At 43.3% G+C, this 16,770-nt stretch overlaps 1 protein-coding gene across 1 annotated transcript in view; it reads left to right on the top strand.

Annotated features, from left to right (window-relative positions):
- The window catches only part of SLC6A7 (solute carrier family 6 member 7), a 415,345-nt gene extending 399,916 nt beyond the window's left edge, over window positions 1-15,429 (top strand). Inside the window, exon 14 of the mRNA XM_086931310.1 lies at window positions 11,059-15,429. Within this exon, the coding sequence (XP_086787436.1) occupies window positions 11,059-11,268 (210 nt within the window). The 3' untranslated portion in view covers window positions 11,269-15,429. The remainder of the gene's footprint in view (window positions 1-11,058) is intronic.
- The last annotated feature ends 1,341 nt before the right edge of the window (window positions 15,430-16,770 follow it).

The raw sequence follows: 16,770 nt of genomic DNA, 5'->3' as shown, positions 1-16,770 counted from the left end.
AAAAAATTTTTGTTAAATATCGGCCCCCGGCTCCCCAGGGCCCTCATAATCTTTCCAAAACAGAACGTTTACAGTTTCCAGTGTGACTCGCTTTTGCAATGACCATCAACAAAGCACAAGGACAAACGCTGCAAGTGTGTGGACTAGATTTGGAGAATCCGTGCTTCTCACATGGACAACTGTATGTGGACAGCTCATGCGTCGGAAAACCTTCTGATTTATTCGTGTAAGCACCAGACTGAAAAACAAAACATACCGTGTATCCACAAGCACTCGAATAAATAAACAGAATTAAAACAACACTTTAAAATGTTTTTGTGGGAGGGCAGGTCGGATATACAGACGCGGAGGCTGAATATTTTGTCGAACAGCACTTTTATTGTCAGGAAGCAAAGTTTTAGGTTTCACAATGGGTTCCGCACTTCCTCCCGCAGCACCGGTCTCTTCACTATGGAAAGGATTACCCGTGGTACTCGATGTTGTTTCTACCTCTTCTGTCAGCCGATGTATTTCCTGGGACGATGAGGGCTCCGTGGCGTTGATTTACCAGGAGGTACCGAGAGGGAAAGAGAAAAGGGGCCGTCAGTCGGTCTGTTCGAATGGAACCCTTGTTCCTACACCCGAAGGTAGTGCACGACAAAGGGAATGGTGAGGGGTTGTGCATAAAGATTATGGACGTGAAGGTTGAAGGGAAGGAGGAGATTGGATAAGCCAGGGAGAAGGTAATAGGGTAGGAATAGACGTAGACCAAAATACTGTCCCAAGATAAACAATCAAGGTGCCGCTTTTAAGTACTGCTTTTTGTTACTTGTGAAGGTAAAGTTCTTTCCCCTTACTCAATTCCACCCACGAGTTACACTCCACCACCCACCACCCGTAACACAGAGTAATCCCACAATGATCCCCGGACCAGTTTCACTCACCGGCCCCGCCGTAACTCTCTTGAGTCACGGCACGCTCTCCAGCCTCCTCCGGGGGAGACCACCACTCTTCCGCCCAGCGGTCTTCGGTTTCCCCCGCCTCTTCTTCACACTCAGCAACGCTGTCTTGACTCTCAACGCTCAGCTCCGGCTCCCGGCTTCGAGATTCGGCGTCTTCCACGTGGTCCGTCTCAGGTTCCGCCTCCTCGACGTTCTGCGACGCCGCTTCCTGTGTGGCGTCCATTTTTACTCGTTCATTCTCTGTAGCTCCTCCTCTCGACGTTGTCCCACGCTGTGGAAAGAGAGGAGAGACATGGATCGTCATCCGTGGTTCCTGTGAGACGTGATGCAAACTTGTTCGTACAGGGAAGTCTGGGCTCCGTAGTCCAACCCTACAATGAGTTCCGCCAGGTCCCTTCTCACAGTTTTCCATATTAAAATGAATAAGTTTCAATAAAAATGACACAATGTAAATTGAATGTTATCATAACAAGTTTCCTTAAATTTCCTTTCTTCTGAGATCGCAGCAACGTGCGACGGGTAAGCTAGTCTATATATTTAAAAACGAATGTATGTCTGTATGTCTGTTTGTCCTTTATGCATTACTACACCATTCATCCGATCACCATGAAACTTTGGGAAGTTGTTGAGTACACTACCACATAGGTTTCTGGCATACAAAATGTATAAAATATCTGACCCCCAGGGCCAAGGAATCGGCCCCCCGTTCCCTCATAATCTTTCAAATACTGAAATAGACAACGAATTTGCGAGCATCGTCGACAGTTATGACCCCCAAACGGAAAACGATTGGTCAATCTACATCAGAAGCATGAAAGAAAAAGGCATTACGAGCTTCAGAAACAGACGAGCAACGGGAAGCAAGATTAGAAGCTGTTAGAATACAAACTGCTCAAGCCCGTTCTTCTCAAACGAACGACCAACGAGAATCAAGATTGGAAGCAGATCGAGTACGCACTGCTCAAGCCCGTTCTTTTTAAAAGAACAAACAATGAGAATCAAGATTGGAAACAGATCGATTACGCACTGCTCAAGCCCACTTGAATGAAACAGGAGAGCACCGAGAATCAAGATTGGAAAACGATCAATTACGCACTGCTCAAGGCCGCTCGAATGAAACAGGAGAGCAACCAGAATCAAGATTGGAAGCCCATCGAGTACGCACTGCTCAAGCCACACTTTGAAATGTTTTCCATATTAAAATGAATATGTTTCAATAACAATGACACAATGTAAATTGAATGTTATCAGAACGAGTTTCCTTTCTTCTGAGATCGCAGTAACGCGCGACGGGTAAGCTAGTCTTCTATATGTATAAAAACGAAAGTATGTCTGTTTGTCATTTATGCATTACTACACCATTCATCCATCACCATGAAACTTTGGGAAGTTGTTGAGTACACTCCCGCAAAGGTTTCTGGCAAAAAAAAAAAAATTTAAATATCGGCTCCCTGGGCCCCCAGGACCCTCATAATCTTTCCAATACTGAACATTTACAGTTTACGGTGCGACTCGCTTTTGCAATAACCATCAACAAAGCACAAGGACAATCGCTACAAGTGTGTGGACTACATTTGGAGAATCCATCCTTCTCACATGGACAACTGTATGTGGGCAGCTCACGCGTTGGAAAACCTTCAGATTTATTCGTGTACGCATCAGAAAGAAAAACAAAAATTACCGTGTATCCACAAGCACTCGAATAAATAAACACAATTAAAACAACACTTTAAAATTTTTTCCATATTAAAAGGAATACGTTTCAATAAAAAAGACACAATGTAAATTGAATGTTATCATAACAAGTTTCCTTAAATTTCCTTTCTTCTGAGATCGCAGCAACGCGCGACGGGTAAGCTAGTTTATAATAAAACTTGAAAAGCCAGATGTGTAAACAGAAGGAGTTTCAGAGAAACTAACCCAATTGTCACACACATGAATATGTGCAAAAGGTCACAGTAGTAATGATATTGTGAAAAAGAGGACAATGTAAGAAATGAGCAGCGTCTCTACATGGCCCTAACTCGGGCACATAACACCGCTTTCTGTGGAACACTAGGAGGGGTGGGGTTGTGAACAGTGACTGTCCTTATTATGGCGCTTGCATCAAAATAGTTTTTCTAAAATCCAAGAGGTAGTGAATAAAAGCAGCTTTTGCTGCTTAAAGTGTAAGTACAGGACCTATAAAGGTCTGAGTGTAACCATAAGTCTTGCCCTGCTTTGCATTTTACAGTTAGACATTAAAATGAAGTGAACTTGTCAACCTAAGACCCAATGTAGAGTTTGGCGGACAGGATATTCCACCAAACACATGGCATAATACCTGTATGGTGTGCAAATGCTGCTGCAGTCTCTCAAGAAGAACCACCATGATGATGGTTCATCGGAAGGCACAGCAAATGCCACTGGCCCTGTGGTGATCTCTGGCTATGAAAATTGGTAGTCCATCAGGGTGGCAGACGTAATGTCCTTTCCCATTCCCATGCATAAAACATATTGAAATGATTTCTTCGCATCTTTTCCATGTAGTGCTACAGCTTCAGTCTTGCCCTTCCGGGTCCGCCTATCATCATTTGGGAGTACAGCAGAGAGGCCGTCGGTTAACAGGGTTGTCGCCCTCTCAATGAGGCCCAGGAGTGGATGCATGAGACATACTGCTCATTGGCTTTACCGCATTACCAGTTTTCATTTTTTTTAAAAATAACTCTTTAATGCTCCTTCCAGTTAAAAAGGCTGTTCTCTTATCCCTTTTTGCTTGTGAGGTCACAGTTTGTCATTTGAGGGTTGTCACGTAGGCATATACCCACATGAAGCAGTATCAAAACATGAAACACTCATCCACTTTTGTAAAGTACAGCAGCAGAGGGTGGGCAGACTGAAAAAGAGTCCTAATGGAACATATGATATTAAAGCGACGTCAATGGCCTTCTTGTCTGTCAAGTAGACATATCTTTGAGGTCTTGTGCACTCCATAGCATTCAGCTGACTTGACCAGACCTGACCTGACTTTAGCGCCTGTGACACCCAGTGCAACAATAATTACGCCCCCCCCTCCGACCTCCTCCTCCGATTCTTCACTACCACCTGGCAAAAGTGCCCCTCATCGCTCTATAGTCCTCTCTTATGTACATTTAATTTGTTTTAAAGCACTGGTAAAGGCTGGCTTTACTAATAAGAATGTACACCAACCCAAAATGAACCCTTTTAGTGACATTATGAATAGATAGTAAAAGACTAGGGGAAAAAACACATAATGTCCTAACCTATTTTATGCAGTTTGCATGTAGCTCTTTGATGACAGTTCTTAATAGTTATTGATTTATAGTAGGGTTGTATCCTATGAACTGTGTTAACAAAAGTATCTCTTTGAAAAAGCAGTAAGCCACTCAGCTATCCACATGAAATACGGATTTCTAATCTGCACAGTACATGTTCTTTACAGCAGGCATATGAACCCATTGCCCGACTTTATGGAGAGTCAAAAACTGCCCCTAGACAAACTCTGATCTCTCTCACTTGCAGATATTAACCACTAGAGTTATCTTTACATTTTTATTGCTGCCTGAAAACTGGACGTACAAGGAACTCTGCCACAGGAGTTTTTAAATCGTACGTTTTTGCTAACACAATGCCCCCTTCCCGTCCCATGAAGTCAGCACCCCTTTCTAAGGTCAGCACCCAATGCACCCGCACCATTCGTACCGCCCTGATATATATATATTTATTTATATCTTTAAGGTGCCTAGAGGTGGAGTAGTTAGGAACTTATGAACAGTTAAATCTATGCATTCCTGTATGCACTTAACTTACAATAGTTTTTTCCTCGATAGTCTGATGCTTTTATCACAATATTCTGGGCTCAATATTCAATATTGCAATCCTTTCAAATGGAGTTGGCCAAGTGCATAGCAACTTTGCTACTCATTATAGATAGAGTTCTGGCCTGCAAGAAAACATAAGGCATCATTTAAAGGCAGAATATCAATCAATCAATCAATCAATCAATCAATCATAGCACTTGTAAAGCGCACTACATACCGTTGAGGGTCTCAAGGGGGTGGGGGGGCTGCTACTGTTCGAAGAGCCAGATCTTGAGGAGTCTCCTGAAGGTTAGAAGGTCTTCGGTCTGCCATAGGAGGATAGGGAGGGTGTTCCACGTCTTGGCGGCGAGGTGGGAGAATGATCTGCCGCCGGCGGTCATTCTTCGGATGCGGGGGACGGTGGTGAGGGCGTGGTCTGCGGAGCGGAGCTGGCGGGCGGGGGTGTAAAGGCTGAGTCGTCTGTTGAGGTACGCTGGTCCGGTGTTGTAGAGTGCCTTGTGTGCGTGGGTGAGGAGCTTGAAGGTTAACCTCTTGTTGATGGGGAGCCAGTGCAGGTCTTTCAGGTGGGGTGTGATGTGGCTGCGGCAGGAGATGTCGAGGATCAGGCGTGCTGAGGCGTTCTGGATGCGTTGGACTTGCTTTAGGAGTTTGGCCGGGGCTCCTGCGTAGAGTGCGTTGCCGTAGTCCAGTCTACTGCTGACGAGGGCCTGGGTGACCGTCCTTCTAGTTTCGGTGGGGATCCACTTGAAGATCCTGTGAAGCATGCAGAGGGTGTTGAAGCAGGAGGAGACTGCGTTGACCTGCTTTGTCATGGAGAGTGTGGAGTCGAGGATGACCCCTAGGTTTCGTGCGTGGTTGGTGGGCGTAGGGGGTGCTCTTTGTGCCGTCGGCCACCAACAGTCATCCCAGGACGAGGGGGTGGAGCCTAGGATGAGGACTTCTGTCTTGTCCGAGTTCAACTTCAGTCGGCTGTTCCTGATCCAGTCGGCGATAGCCTTCATTCCTTCGTGGAGGTTGGTTTTGGCGGTGTGGGGGTCCTTGGTGAGCGAGAGGATCAGCTGGGTGTCGTCAGCGTAGGAGATGATGTTTAGGTCGTGCTGTCGGGCGACGTGGGCGAGTGGTGCAAGTAGACGTTGAACAACGTTGGGCTGAGAGATGAGCCTTGGGGTACGCCGCAGATAATCTCGGTGGCTTCGGAGCAGAAAGGGGGGAGGTGGACGCTCTGGGTTCTCCGGGAGAGGAAGGAAGTGGTCCAGTCCGGGGCCTTCTCTTGGACTCCGGCATTGTGGAGGCGTGCTCTTAGTGTGTGGTGGCAGATTGTGTCGAAGGCGGCTGACAGGTCCAGGAGGATGAGGGCCGCGGTTTTTCCATTGTCGAGCATGTTCTTGATGTTGTCGGTGGCGGCGATGAGGGCAGTTTCGGTGCTGTGGTTGCTGCGGAACCCTGACTGGGATGGGTCCAGGATGTTGTTCTCTTCGAGGAAGCTGGCCAGTTGTATGTTGACAGCCTTTTCGATGACCATCGCCGGAAACGGGAGCAGGAAGTTCTTGAGGTCCTTAGGGTCCGCCTTGCGATTCTTTAGTAGGGCGTTGATCTCTGGGTGCTTCCAGATCTCCGGGAAGGTCGCTGACTCGAAGGAGATGTTGTCCAGCTGTATGTGAAGGAAAAGAAGAGAAAACTAGAAGTTGTGTAATGTCATTAGAGCTGTGAGGGAAGAAAGAGAAAGGAGAATTTCCCTTCAGGATGAGAACCCTCACTCACCGCTAGGTGACATGCTTCATCATATGGGTTCCCTCCTCACACCGAGATGTGGGCTACAACTCCCCGAGGGGAGGAGCTGAGGTGTTTTCTCAAGTTGAGCATTTGGAAAGAGGTGAATGAGGGGCAGCGTGCAAAAAAGAATAGTAATTTAAAAATGTCTCTATGAGTCCATTAAATCTTTATTGGGTGCCCTCAAGGACATGGTTAAAAACGAGAGGACTAGGGGTTAAACAAATATATGCCTAAATGTAGGTCAACATGTTTCTGCCGTGAATTGGTCCCCTAAAAAGATCCAGTGGCATTCATCAGGACCTTTGTTAAGTAGTCACTCTGCATAAGTGCAAAAAATGTTTTTAATATACAGGCCACCACAGGAACAGGGGGGTCCGTTGTTCAACAACCCAAGTAACTTCAAAGAGGTTCATCTCTTCTGAAAGCCAAATAAAAAACAATCATGACTTCATATTCTGACATTAGCAAAAAGCAGCTTGACATTATTAGTATTGGTTTTGCTTACCTCAAAAGTGATGTATCCAACCAACTTTCCAAGCTCTAGGTACTCCACATTGTGCCCAACTATAAAAAAGAGATCACAGTTTCTATTTCATATAAACTTGTATCTATATATGCGAATCGGATCTTCTTGGGCCTGTGTCCTATGACAGACTGTCTCTAGGAGCTATACATTGGCTGTGCCACAAAGAAAACAAAGATCTACCCTAAAGGAGATTTTGTTCTCCCTTTTGGGATATGGAGAGTTGCACTTCTTGTACTAAGCCATCTAGCTTAGCATGTTGTGGAGACGGAGGCGTAATCTCCTCGTACCATCAAGGAGCAATGTGAATTCCACCTGCTGGTGGTAGGACTTGTGTCTATTCACATGGAGCACCTTTCATGGTTCATTACTGGATCCATCTAATGTCAATCAAATGATAAACATCACTGTTTGTTTCAAGACAGTGTAGGAGCTGGTTCAGTTATCCGCTTTATAGAGTCCATGGTCACAATCAGGAGACAGTAAACATAGTTCAACTGTCAATGCATCCATTATAAAGATTTCTGTGTGACCTGAAAAGTCACTGGTTCAAAATCCAACAACTTCGCTCTGCCTTTCATCCTTGTGCGGTATTTAAAACAATTAATATTGAGTGTTGATTAGCATGTTGTAGGTCCCTAGTAAAAAGAATAATTGAGTGTGTTACATAAGTGAAGGAATTATCAATACCTCCTGACCATCTGGTTTCATACACAGTGTAGTACCCTATTGATTAAAACAAACCTTAATGAGTTCTTGGCTAAACAACCAGAGCCAGCATACCACTGGTAGAGCGGTTGGACCACAAAGTTTACCAGTGTAACATCTTCACATTCATGAACATTCTGGACAACTAGAAAAGTGACAGGACATTTATTTGGTCTTCTTGACTTCTAAGTGTCCGGAAAAAGGGACTATGAGCAAGTATCAACCTTTACGTAATCCCTCTGGCCAAAGTAATTAGATCCTATGGCTTTGATGTCGTGTTGTATGCCGACGACACTTAGATCCTAGTCACTCTTGGTCCAGACCCACTGGAAACTAAGTCCCGTTTCAAGGACTGTATGTCTTAAATCGATAAGTGGATGTGCACTAACCACCTGCAGCTGAATGGAGGAAAAACTGAGATGGCAAGGCTTATGACCATTGGTCACCCGATTGGTGGCCCTCAAGCCTTGGCCTTTGTCCTACTCCAACTCAATTGATGCGAAATCTGGGCTTTCAAATGGACAACATATTGTCAATGAAAGACCACATTAATAAGACAGTTGGCTCCTGCTTTGGTGTTATGCGTAACTTGCGTAAAATTTTCAAATGGATTACAACTGAGGCGAGAAAACCCCTGGTCCAGGGACTAATTATCAGTCGTATGGTCTATGGGAACCCCCTGCTGGCTTCCACTAATGAAAACCTTCTTTCAAGGAAGCAGGGTCTGCAAAACACCGCAGCGAGGCTGGTACTTAATCTCCCACCAAGATCCCCATCGGCACCCAGCCTGAAACTTCTACACTGGCTGCCTGTAAGAAAACATATAATACTTTAAGATTCTTTGCTTAATGCATCAGAATATGTATGTAAAAGGCCCAGGTTTTTTGGCCAAAAAGTAAAGCTGGTATCAACCTGGCAGAACTTTAAGATCCAGTAACCAAGCACTCCTCGCATCTCCCAGAATTCGTACCACCACAAGTGGAGGGAGATCTTTCTCCTTCCTTGCTCCGTCCTTCTGGAACAAACTGACCCCACATCTACGCACCATAAAAGATCACAACTGTTTTTGTAGGAATTTAAAGACATGGCTGTCTGACATCTAACTGCACCAAATCTAGTTCTTCTCAGAGTCATCCAGCTGCGCCATGAGACTTTCGAGTGATATGTGATCTTAACAAATATCCTATGATTTGATTTGAGTTGATAATCTACACACACCTGCCACTTGTGGGAGGGTATCTACGTTTACAGAAATATTCCAGCCAAATACCCTGAAGTGCCCATTTACATCTGCTTCAGGTTGTGACTGGACTTGTGAGCACAGACTAACCAGTGTGGGATGTTATTGTTGGGGATGTGAAATCTCAGCTATGTATTGACCTTTATACTTGCCATTCAGTTCAGATACAGCTATCCCTGGAACTGCATAACTGCTTCCACCTGGTGGAAGTTATATATCTAAGGCCTTTCCTGTGCATTCAGCAGTGAGAGGGCACATCTGTTGCTTGTCCAGAATTTGTGAGTTTTTCGTGGTTGTACCCTCTCAAATGGTTGGTAGCATGTTTGCACTCCAAAACCTTCATCCACCATCCCCATGTCAATGACATTGCAGCACAGTTTTGACAGTCCATTAAAAATTATCGTTAACACATACTCACATATTTGAATCTAATCATTGGCTTGTGAAGTGAGGAGATCTGCAGGATCTTACGGACTGGTATCTTCTTATCGAAAAAAGTGTCCTGCAGCACCCATACTTGACTCTCAAAATCTTGTCACCAACAAAGTAATTCATGCTAACTATTGTGGATTAGTGCTAGAGTCCTGCAAAGGAGTTATACACATTCCATTAATCAATACATTGGGAAGGAACTAGTGATTGTTCCTACTCATGTGGTTGAGAATATATGGGTCTTCTGCCGACGCATTAAGGGACTCCATGAAGACTGAGAGGGCCTGAGGATTCCTTGATAATGTCAAGTACTTAGCTGGCCGTGTGTCTTTCCAGGGCTCCTAGAGTGGCACCTCACGAGGGGGCTGTCTTATCGGCCCTAGTAGCTGCCCCGGTTCTTATGTAAATGTAAATGTACATGTATTTATATAGCGCAAATCACTGACCGAGGTCGGTATCTAAGCGCTTGCTTAGGGAACCCGTCCTGGTATTCCCCTGTGAGATAACCCCGGCAGGGTATCCACAAGGTGAAAGCCAGGCATCCCACCGCGAGGGGCCGTTGTGGAGATTAAGCAAGCTATTGCCCAGAGTCGCAGAGTGTGAACCCGTGAGTTAGAATTATCGAGTCCGTGGAATTTTTGAGCCCAAGACCCACCGAGGCGGGGAATTGAACCCTGGTCCAGGGCCGATCTCAGCTTCCGAGTCTGCCGCCTCTAACCCCTGAGCCACACTTATCAATCCCAAGTCTAGATTAAATGATTTGCAGGCCCAGCCCGGTCTTTCTTCCCAGCCTGGTCCCATGCCTTCTTGCAGGTCTACTTGAGGGGTTCTGCGCTGAATCTTTGTAATGATCATCTGACTTTTTCAGCTGCCAACTTATTTGCCCTTTCTGTTTGAACCTATTAGCAAATCACAGGTCCACAAAAAGCAGTGGGTTTGTTTCCTGGATATCAGCAAGGTAATGATGCACATATAAGAACAAGGTTCCATAATGTATTTTTCCACAATAATGGTGCTAACTGCTTCCCATTCATCAGCCTTGAAAGTTCTTTGGAGCACCATACACCCACCATACACCCACGACGTACCCTCTGATTCATTTGCTTCATGGAGCCTGAACCACTACTGGACAAGAATCATTCTCCAATACCTCGATCTTTCATTCCTATCAATTCCATGATCACTTCTGCTTCGCCACAAAGCAATAGGATAACTATATCTGGTGCTCTGCCCAGAACGTAGCTGGCACACCTCAAATGCAAACTGAAACCAAGCCAACCACACCTGACAGATCCTTGCCACCACAGTACAAAGTTCCTATGCCTATTATACGTGCATTTTAACATCCATGTTCTCTATTGATGGTCATACACATGCATTGAAGTATAACTCTTATTGGACTGCCTTAAGTCAATGAAGTAGTAAGTTTTGCTGAAGGAGGGATTTGAATGGAGCCAAATAATTGACTCTCATGTAATTTACTTTTACTTTCTATTTAGTCATTTTTAACAACAGAAATAGCTGCGTAAGACAATATATTGAGTAATGTAGACTGTTTAAAATGCTGATGTTTTTCAAGTACACAAAGTAATCTGACAAATCAAATTTTCATCTCAACAGCGAATTCGACAAGCAAGTAGACCTGCCCTGGACTGGGGGCCTTCTCTGGAGGAGAACAGGACTGGCCTCTACGTGAACACCCTCGCCGGGAGCCAATCCCCGAAGCCCCTCATGGTTCATATGAGAAAGTATGGGGGAATCACTAGCTATGAAAACAGGGCCATTGAAATTGACAAGGAGATCGAGGAGGAGGAGGAATCCATGATGTAATGGTGCAAGAGACATTGTGCCTGAAATGGAGAAAGACTACATCTTTACATAGTGTCAGTTCCAGACGTTCTGGTGTATTGCCATTGAAAAAAACAGTTTTCATGTGGCGGGGCTGAGATGGCGCGGGGTAGTCTTGTAAAGAAATGTTGTATTTATGTCCCAGTGTCTGTGACATTATGTCCCTATATTTGGTGACTTTGTTTTAGCTGTTACTGGTCTACTCTTGCAAAATGGACCATCCAGGATGTTGTCAGACACCCCGAGCTCTTTTTAGACCCACTGTGCAGGTCTAAGTGGCTGTTTCCATGGACTCCATCACACCCACTATGAACTGGCAATCTGGCTTCTGCCTCCGGCCCTGCACCCTCTAAGAAGATAGTTCCTTCTTCACAGACAACTGTTTGGATCCAGTTCTCATTTCCCAACTATGTTTATCATTCAATTTGGAGTCCTGTTTGTTTGTACATTATAAGAACACATAGGAAAACATATGGAAGTGTGTGTGATATGGGGATCTGAAGCTTCAGTTTCCCACCAGCCAAGTGAGAAACTAAAATCTCTGTTAGCACAAGAAACCCACTCATTATATACTTCTATGAATATTCTTAAGAAAATGGCCTTTAATAAAAAGCACAAAACAAACCCTTAGATACTGTAGACAAATAGTACTGCCAAGGGACTATTAAGTGTCTGTATCAAAATGGTGATGCCAGTGTTTACATTTAGAATACCCTGCAACTACCTTCTCATTTGCAAACTTTGACCCGATTCCTCACAATGTAACTTACAACATTATTGGAGGAGCTGCTACTAGGCGTAGGATGACAGATCCTTTGTCAGTGTGGTGGGTCTCTGTGTTAGTAATAGATGTATGTCCAAGCCAAGTCAGTTTGTGAAGTTAAAGGTCAGTCCATATAAAATAGATTTGGTGATGAGAAGAAGGGCACATATAAGCTGTCTTGTGTCAAGCCATTATCAGGCAATTGCTCGATTGTTCCCGCTTTCATTCACCTCTGTTGAGTCAAATCCTTTGAAAGGAAAACTCACCTGTCTATGGTAGGAGAAAAACGGTTATGTCAGTTCTGTACAATGGGTTTCCCATTCCTCTACATTTTTGTTGAACAATAGGGTGGTTTGATCTTCATTTTGTAGGTTTGGAGACTTAATAAAAATAATTTGTGCAGAGGATTTCTACTAACCTTGATAAAATGATCTGGGAGTTCTCTCCCTCTACTCCTACACCACGACAGGGTATGGCTGACCCTCAAGTAACCTTTGGTTCTCAGAGGTGATTTTATAATCTACAAACTGGAGTATCGGAACAGCAAATTAGACAGTCACCATAATATCATTTTAAATGTTATTGTGCGAGAGAAGTGCATTAAAATTGTGAAAATAGAACAGACTGATCACCTTCCTCTGAATAAAAGGGGATCAGCTTCTATGAACTGATGTCATTTACAGATCCATTTTAATATGAACTTCAAACTATGATATCTAAATTGTGTTGTCAATTGCCATTGAAGGTGTATTGAAAATTAATGAGTATTTGGTATTTGGTAGTCTTCCCTGTTGAACCACGATTAGTGTAATTCTATTCCTTACAAAAGTTCAGTTATTTGGTTTTGAGATACTGAGACTTGTTGGAAATGTTTATTTTCATAAGCCACTTTTGACAGTGCAGGAAGATATTTCTTGAATAATTCCAAATTGCACTGAAAACCCTCGCAATGCCATTGTTCTTGTATTTCTTCTTTGAATGCCTTCCATTATTCTGGGGGACATTCAAAGCTCCTAATACTCTGATACAGCCTCTAACCCGTCCGCCGAATGTAAGCTGTCAAATCAATGAAAAAGGAAAAAAAAGTTAGGAAAAAGTTTTTTTCTTTAACAAGAATAAAAGGTGCTGCTTACTGCTGAGCTGTGGAGGAACTGGACTAGACTTTCTAGGTAGTTTCTTCTACCAATTCTTTGCTCCACAGGTTGGATCGTGTGCCATGAAGGCTAGTGTATTGAAGAAGAGCTTCAGATGCATCAAGCTTTTTACCGGTCCGTTTGCGACGGTTATAAAGGCTTTTCCGAAGCATCAAACCAAAATACATTCGCAAAATAGGTAATCGCGATTTTTGCAATTACCTATTTTGCAAATGCATGTAGGGAATCCCAATTTGCGATTCCCTAAATGCAATGCATGAAGCATTTAAAAAATGCACAAAATTGCATGTTTCAAAGTGCCATGTGGTGCACACACATTCCCTTAGGGCATGTGTATACACCACATGTGCACACGTACCTGTTTTGGGAGTGCATCAGGGGGAGCCCTAGGCCCCCTAGCACCCTTGAAATTGCATTTGCAATTTGCGATTACCTATTTGATAATCGCAAATTGCGAATGCTATCCCATTCATTCCTATGGGACTCTAGGCCCATAGGAACGAATGGGAATGCATTCCCTAATAGCAAATCGCAATTTGCGATTCGCTATTAGGCAATGTGTAGGAATTGCTATTTGTTTTGCGATTCCTACATAAATAAGGAATTGCGACTCCTAAATAGCGATTCCTTAAAAATCGTTATTAAGGAATCGCAATTACTTATCTTGATGCATGTGCCCCTTGGTGCTTAATTTGTGGGGGAAAAAAAGTAAGTGCCTGGGCCCTTCTCAGAGCCCACTGCAGCTTGCACCACCCATTGCCTTTGCCAGCACTGCCAATGACAGGAACAAATCAACTACTTACCATCACACGAATCACTCCAAGTGTGAACATTTCCGGCCACCCAAAACTGTACAAATAGCGTGGCAGCAGAAATTATTCATTAGTAACATATATTCAGTTATTAAACGCTGTTGTTGTGCTCATCTCAAAATCAGACAGACTGTGCCACCATGTGGTGGACTGTCATTAGTGCCGGTGTTGAGATTTAAGTGCCGGAGCTGGGCACCAGAAGGCAAGGGGTTAAATTAAGCACGGTTTCAGATATTGTTGGTTGCCACTGAACTCACTTCTGGAGAGATGTGATCTGTTGGAATGGAAAAGCCAACATCCTCTAACACATCCTGGCTATGATAGGTTGTCATTGTAGGGAAGAGATGCAATTGACTTCAAAACATCTAGTCCTTTTGAAAAAGTTTGCTGATGTTAAACAGGCTTCCAGAAAGACCGAACCGTGTGATTCCTGAAAATATTGAGATACCTTCTGCTGGTTAGAAAGAGAGAGAGAGCCTCATGTGACTGAAAAGACGGAAAGGGCCTTTGATTGCTGGAGAAATTGAGATGTCATGCAATGAGTTTAGGAAGAGAGAAGGAGTGAGAAGAGTTATTGGCTCCAGAGAGTGAGGGGGACCCCAACCGGATGGGATCTCAAAGTGATTAAATCCTGGAAGAGAATGGGAGATGATGCTAGCAAGAACTAACATCTCTGATGATGGCAAAAATAATTTGCCACTAATGAGGAAGAAAGAAAGGGACAGAAATATATGATGAAATGGATGGAATATGCAATGGCCGACAGAAGAGAAAAATGAATTGCCTGTGATGCACAATGTTACTCCCCTGCTCTTACACCACTTTGTGCCAGTAGCTTGATTGGCTAAAAGCCCGTTGGTAGGCTTGTGAAATTTTGAAAACGCATTGTCTAATCAGAAAGCACATTAAGACCCTACTTCTACATTTTCATACATTGAGGGGGATTTTCCTAATATGATACATAAGCACATATATAAACCCCAGATTGCATTGTACCATGAAAATAAAAGTGGTATCACTGACTTTGTCAAATAGAACCATTAATAGGACTGATCCTGGGTCACACCCAGAGATAGGTTGATTGAAAATGAAATCAGGGGATTTTCCGACATGCCTGTATGGCTGGGAAAGAGTCGGTAGCAATTCAAACTCTTGTGAGATGTCAATGATTTTTCCAGACTACAACCTGTAAGAGGTGGAAGCTGTGGGGAAGTCTCCTAATTCCCTTATTATATCATTGCACTTGCATTAATAATACACTTCACTGGTTGGGATGTCTATTGGTGAGGAGGGTCCATTGTTCTAGCAGAAATCTAGCAATGTTACTGCAATAACAGAGATGTCTTCTGTGTTTGTGTGTTACAGCAAATAAAGAGCCCCAAGCTCTCCACTTGGGGCATAATTTCTTTGCGAGGCTGCTGATTACTTGATTACTTGTAGTGGTACCCTGTATACTCTCTGACTTTACTATGAGCATGAAGTTACTGCTGCATTTGAGCAAAGCCTAAAGTGCTCTATATTTCCCTAGCCATCACCTTACGCTTCAAGCCATTGATCTGATCAGCTGTTCTTGCTTTTCAGGGGACAGACTGTTCGCCTGATTCTAGTGCCTCCTAATGTAGCACTGCCTCACATACAAATAATGTTATGTCTTCCAACAGTTTAACAAGCATCAGCCTGCATGCAATCTCAGAAAAGCCTCATCTCTAACCCCATGAAAATTGACCTTGATTTAAAGCTTCCAAATATTACCTCTCCTTTTCTTTCATATGACCCTCTATTTATTTTCCACCAGCTGCATGCCTCCTCTCTCTGAGATCAGCTTACCCTATGTAATATGCATGTGTTCCTTAATTCATGTTACTGGGTTTCTACAAATGGCCCACACCTGATGCTAATACTAATACCAAAACACTCAGCAGTCTGCCAGTTGTAATTCATACAGGCTGCATAATAATTTCCTTACACTGCTTGACACTCTTACACCAGTAATGTAATAGTTCACAGCAATTAACCACCCATCATCAACTGAACAGATATGGAATTACTGAAGATATGTGCCACATGTCTTTTGCCAATGAAGGAAATTAATTCAGTCCACTACTACAGATCCTAACAAGTTCCATGCTTTGACCACTTCTTGATGTCTCACATTGAGAATCAAATGCAGGATGATATTAACAAAGTCTATTGCAGCAGATTTCCCCACCATTTCTCCCTGTTTGCTCTGTGTAAAATGTTCTAAACAAGTATCTTATAATGGACAACCCAGTGAAGTAGGTCTATAACTAGTATACATAACATAGAAACAAATAGTGCTATTAGAACCCACTATATATAAATGATCATGGACCACTTTTGTTGTACTTTTATTCAAAATGTATTATCTTTGTTTGATTTTGTAAAGGGTATATACTTTTTGTTTAAAAATTGAGTTATTTATATATATAAAGGGTAACTGATCAAAAATAGTTTATCATTAAAGGTGCAAAACATACATATGACAAGACATAAAATTAAACATAAGGAAGATGAATGAACATGATGTAGGCAAAGCGGTAGATACACACTACGCGCGTTTCGACTCGTTAGCCTTCATCAGGTGACCCGTCTTTGACTAAAAAACAGCTAAAGATGAGTGAAAAGCTGGTCAGCAAATTAAGATAGTTGTATGTTCAATCTCGTAGCCCTAGCAAAATGGGCGGGGAATTGCTGATGCAGAGTTGATATATAAGCGTGTAATTTCCTTTAATGT

Source organism: Lissotriton vulgaris, chromosome 7 (genome assembly GCF_964263255.1).
Source record: "Lissotriton vulgaris chromosome 7, aLisVul1.2, whole genome shotgun sequence".
NCBI classification, from domain to species: domain Eukaryota; kingdom Metazoa; phylum Chordata; class Amphibia; order Caudata; family Salamandridae; genus Lissotriton; species Lissotriton vulgaris.
Note: the sequence above shows the minus strand (reverse complement) of the source record. Positions and strands in the feature narration are given on the sequence as shown.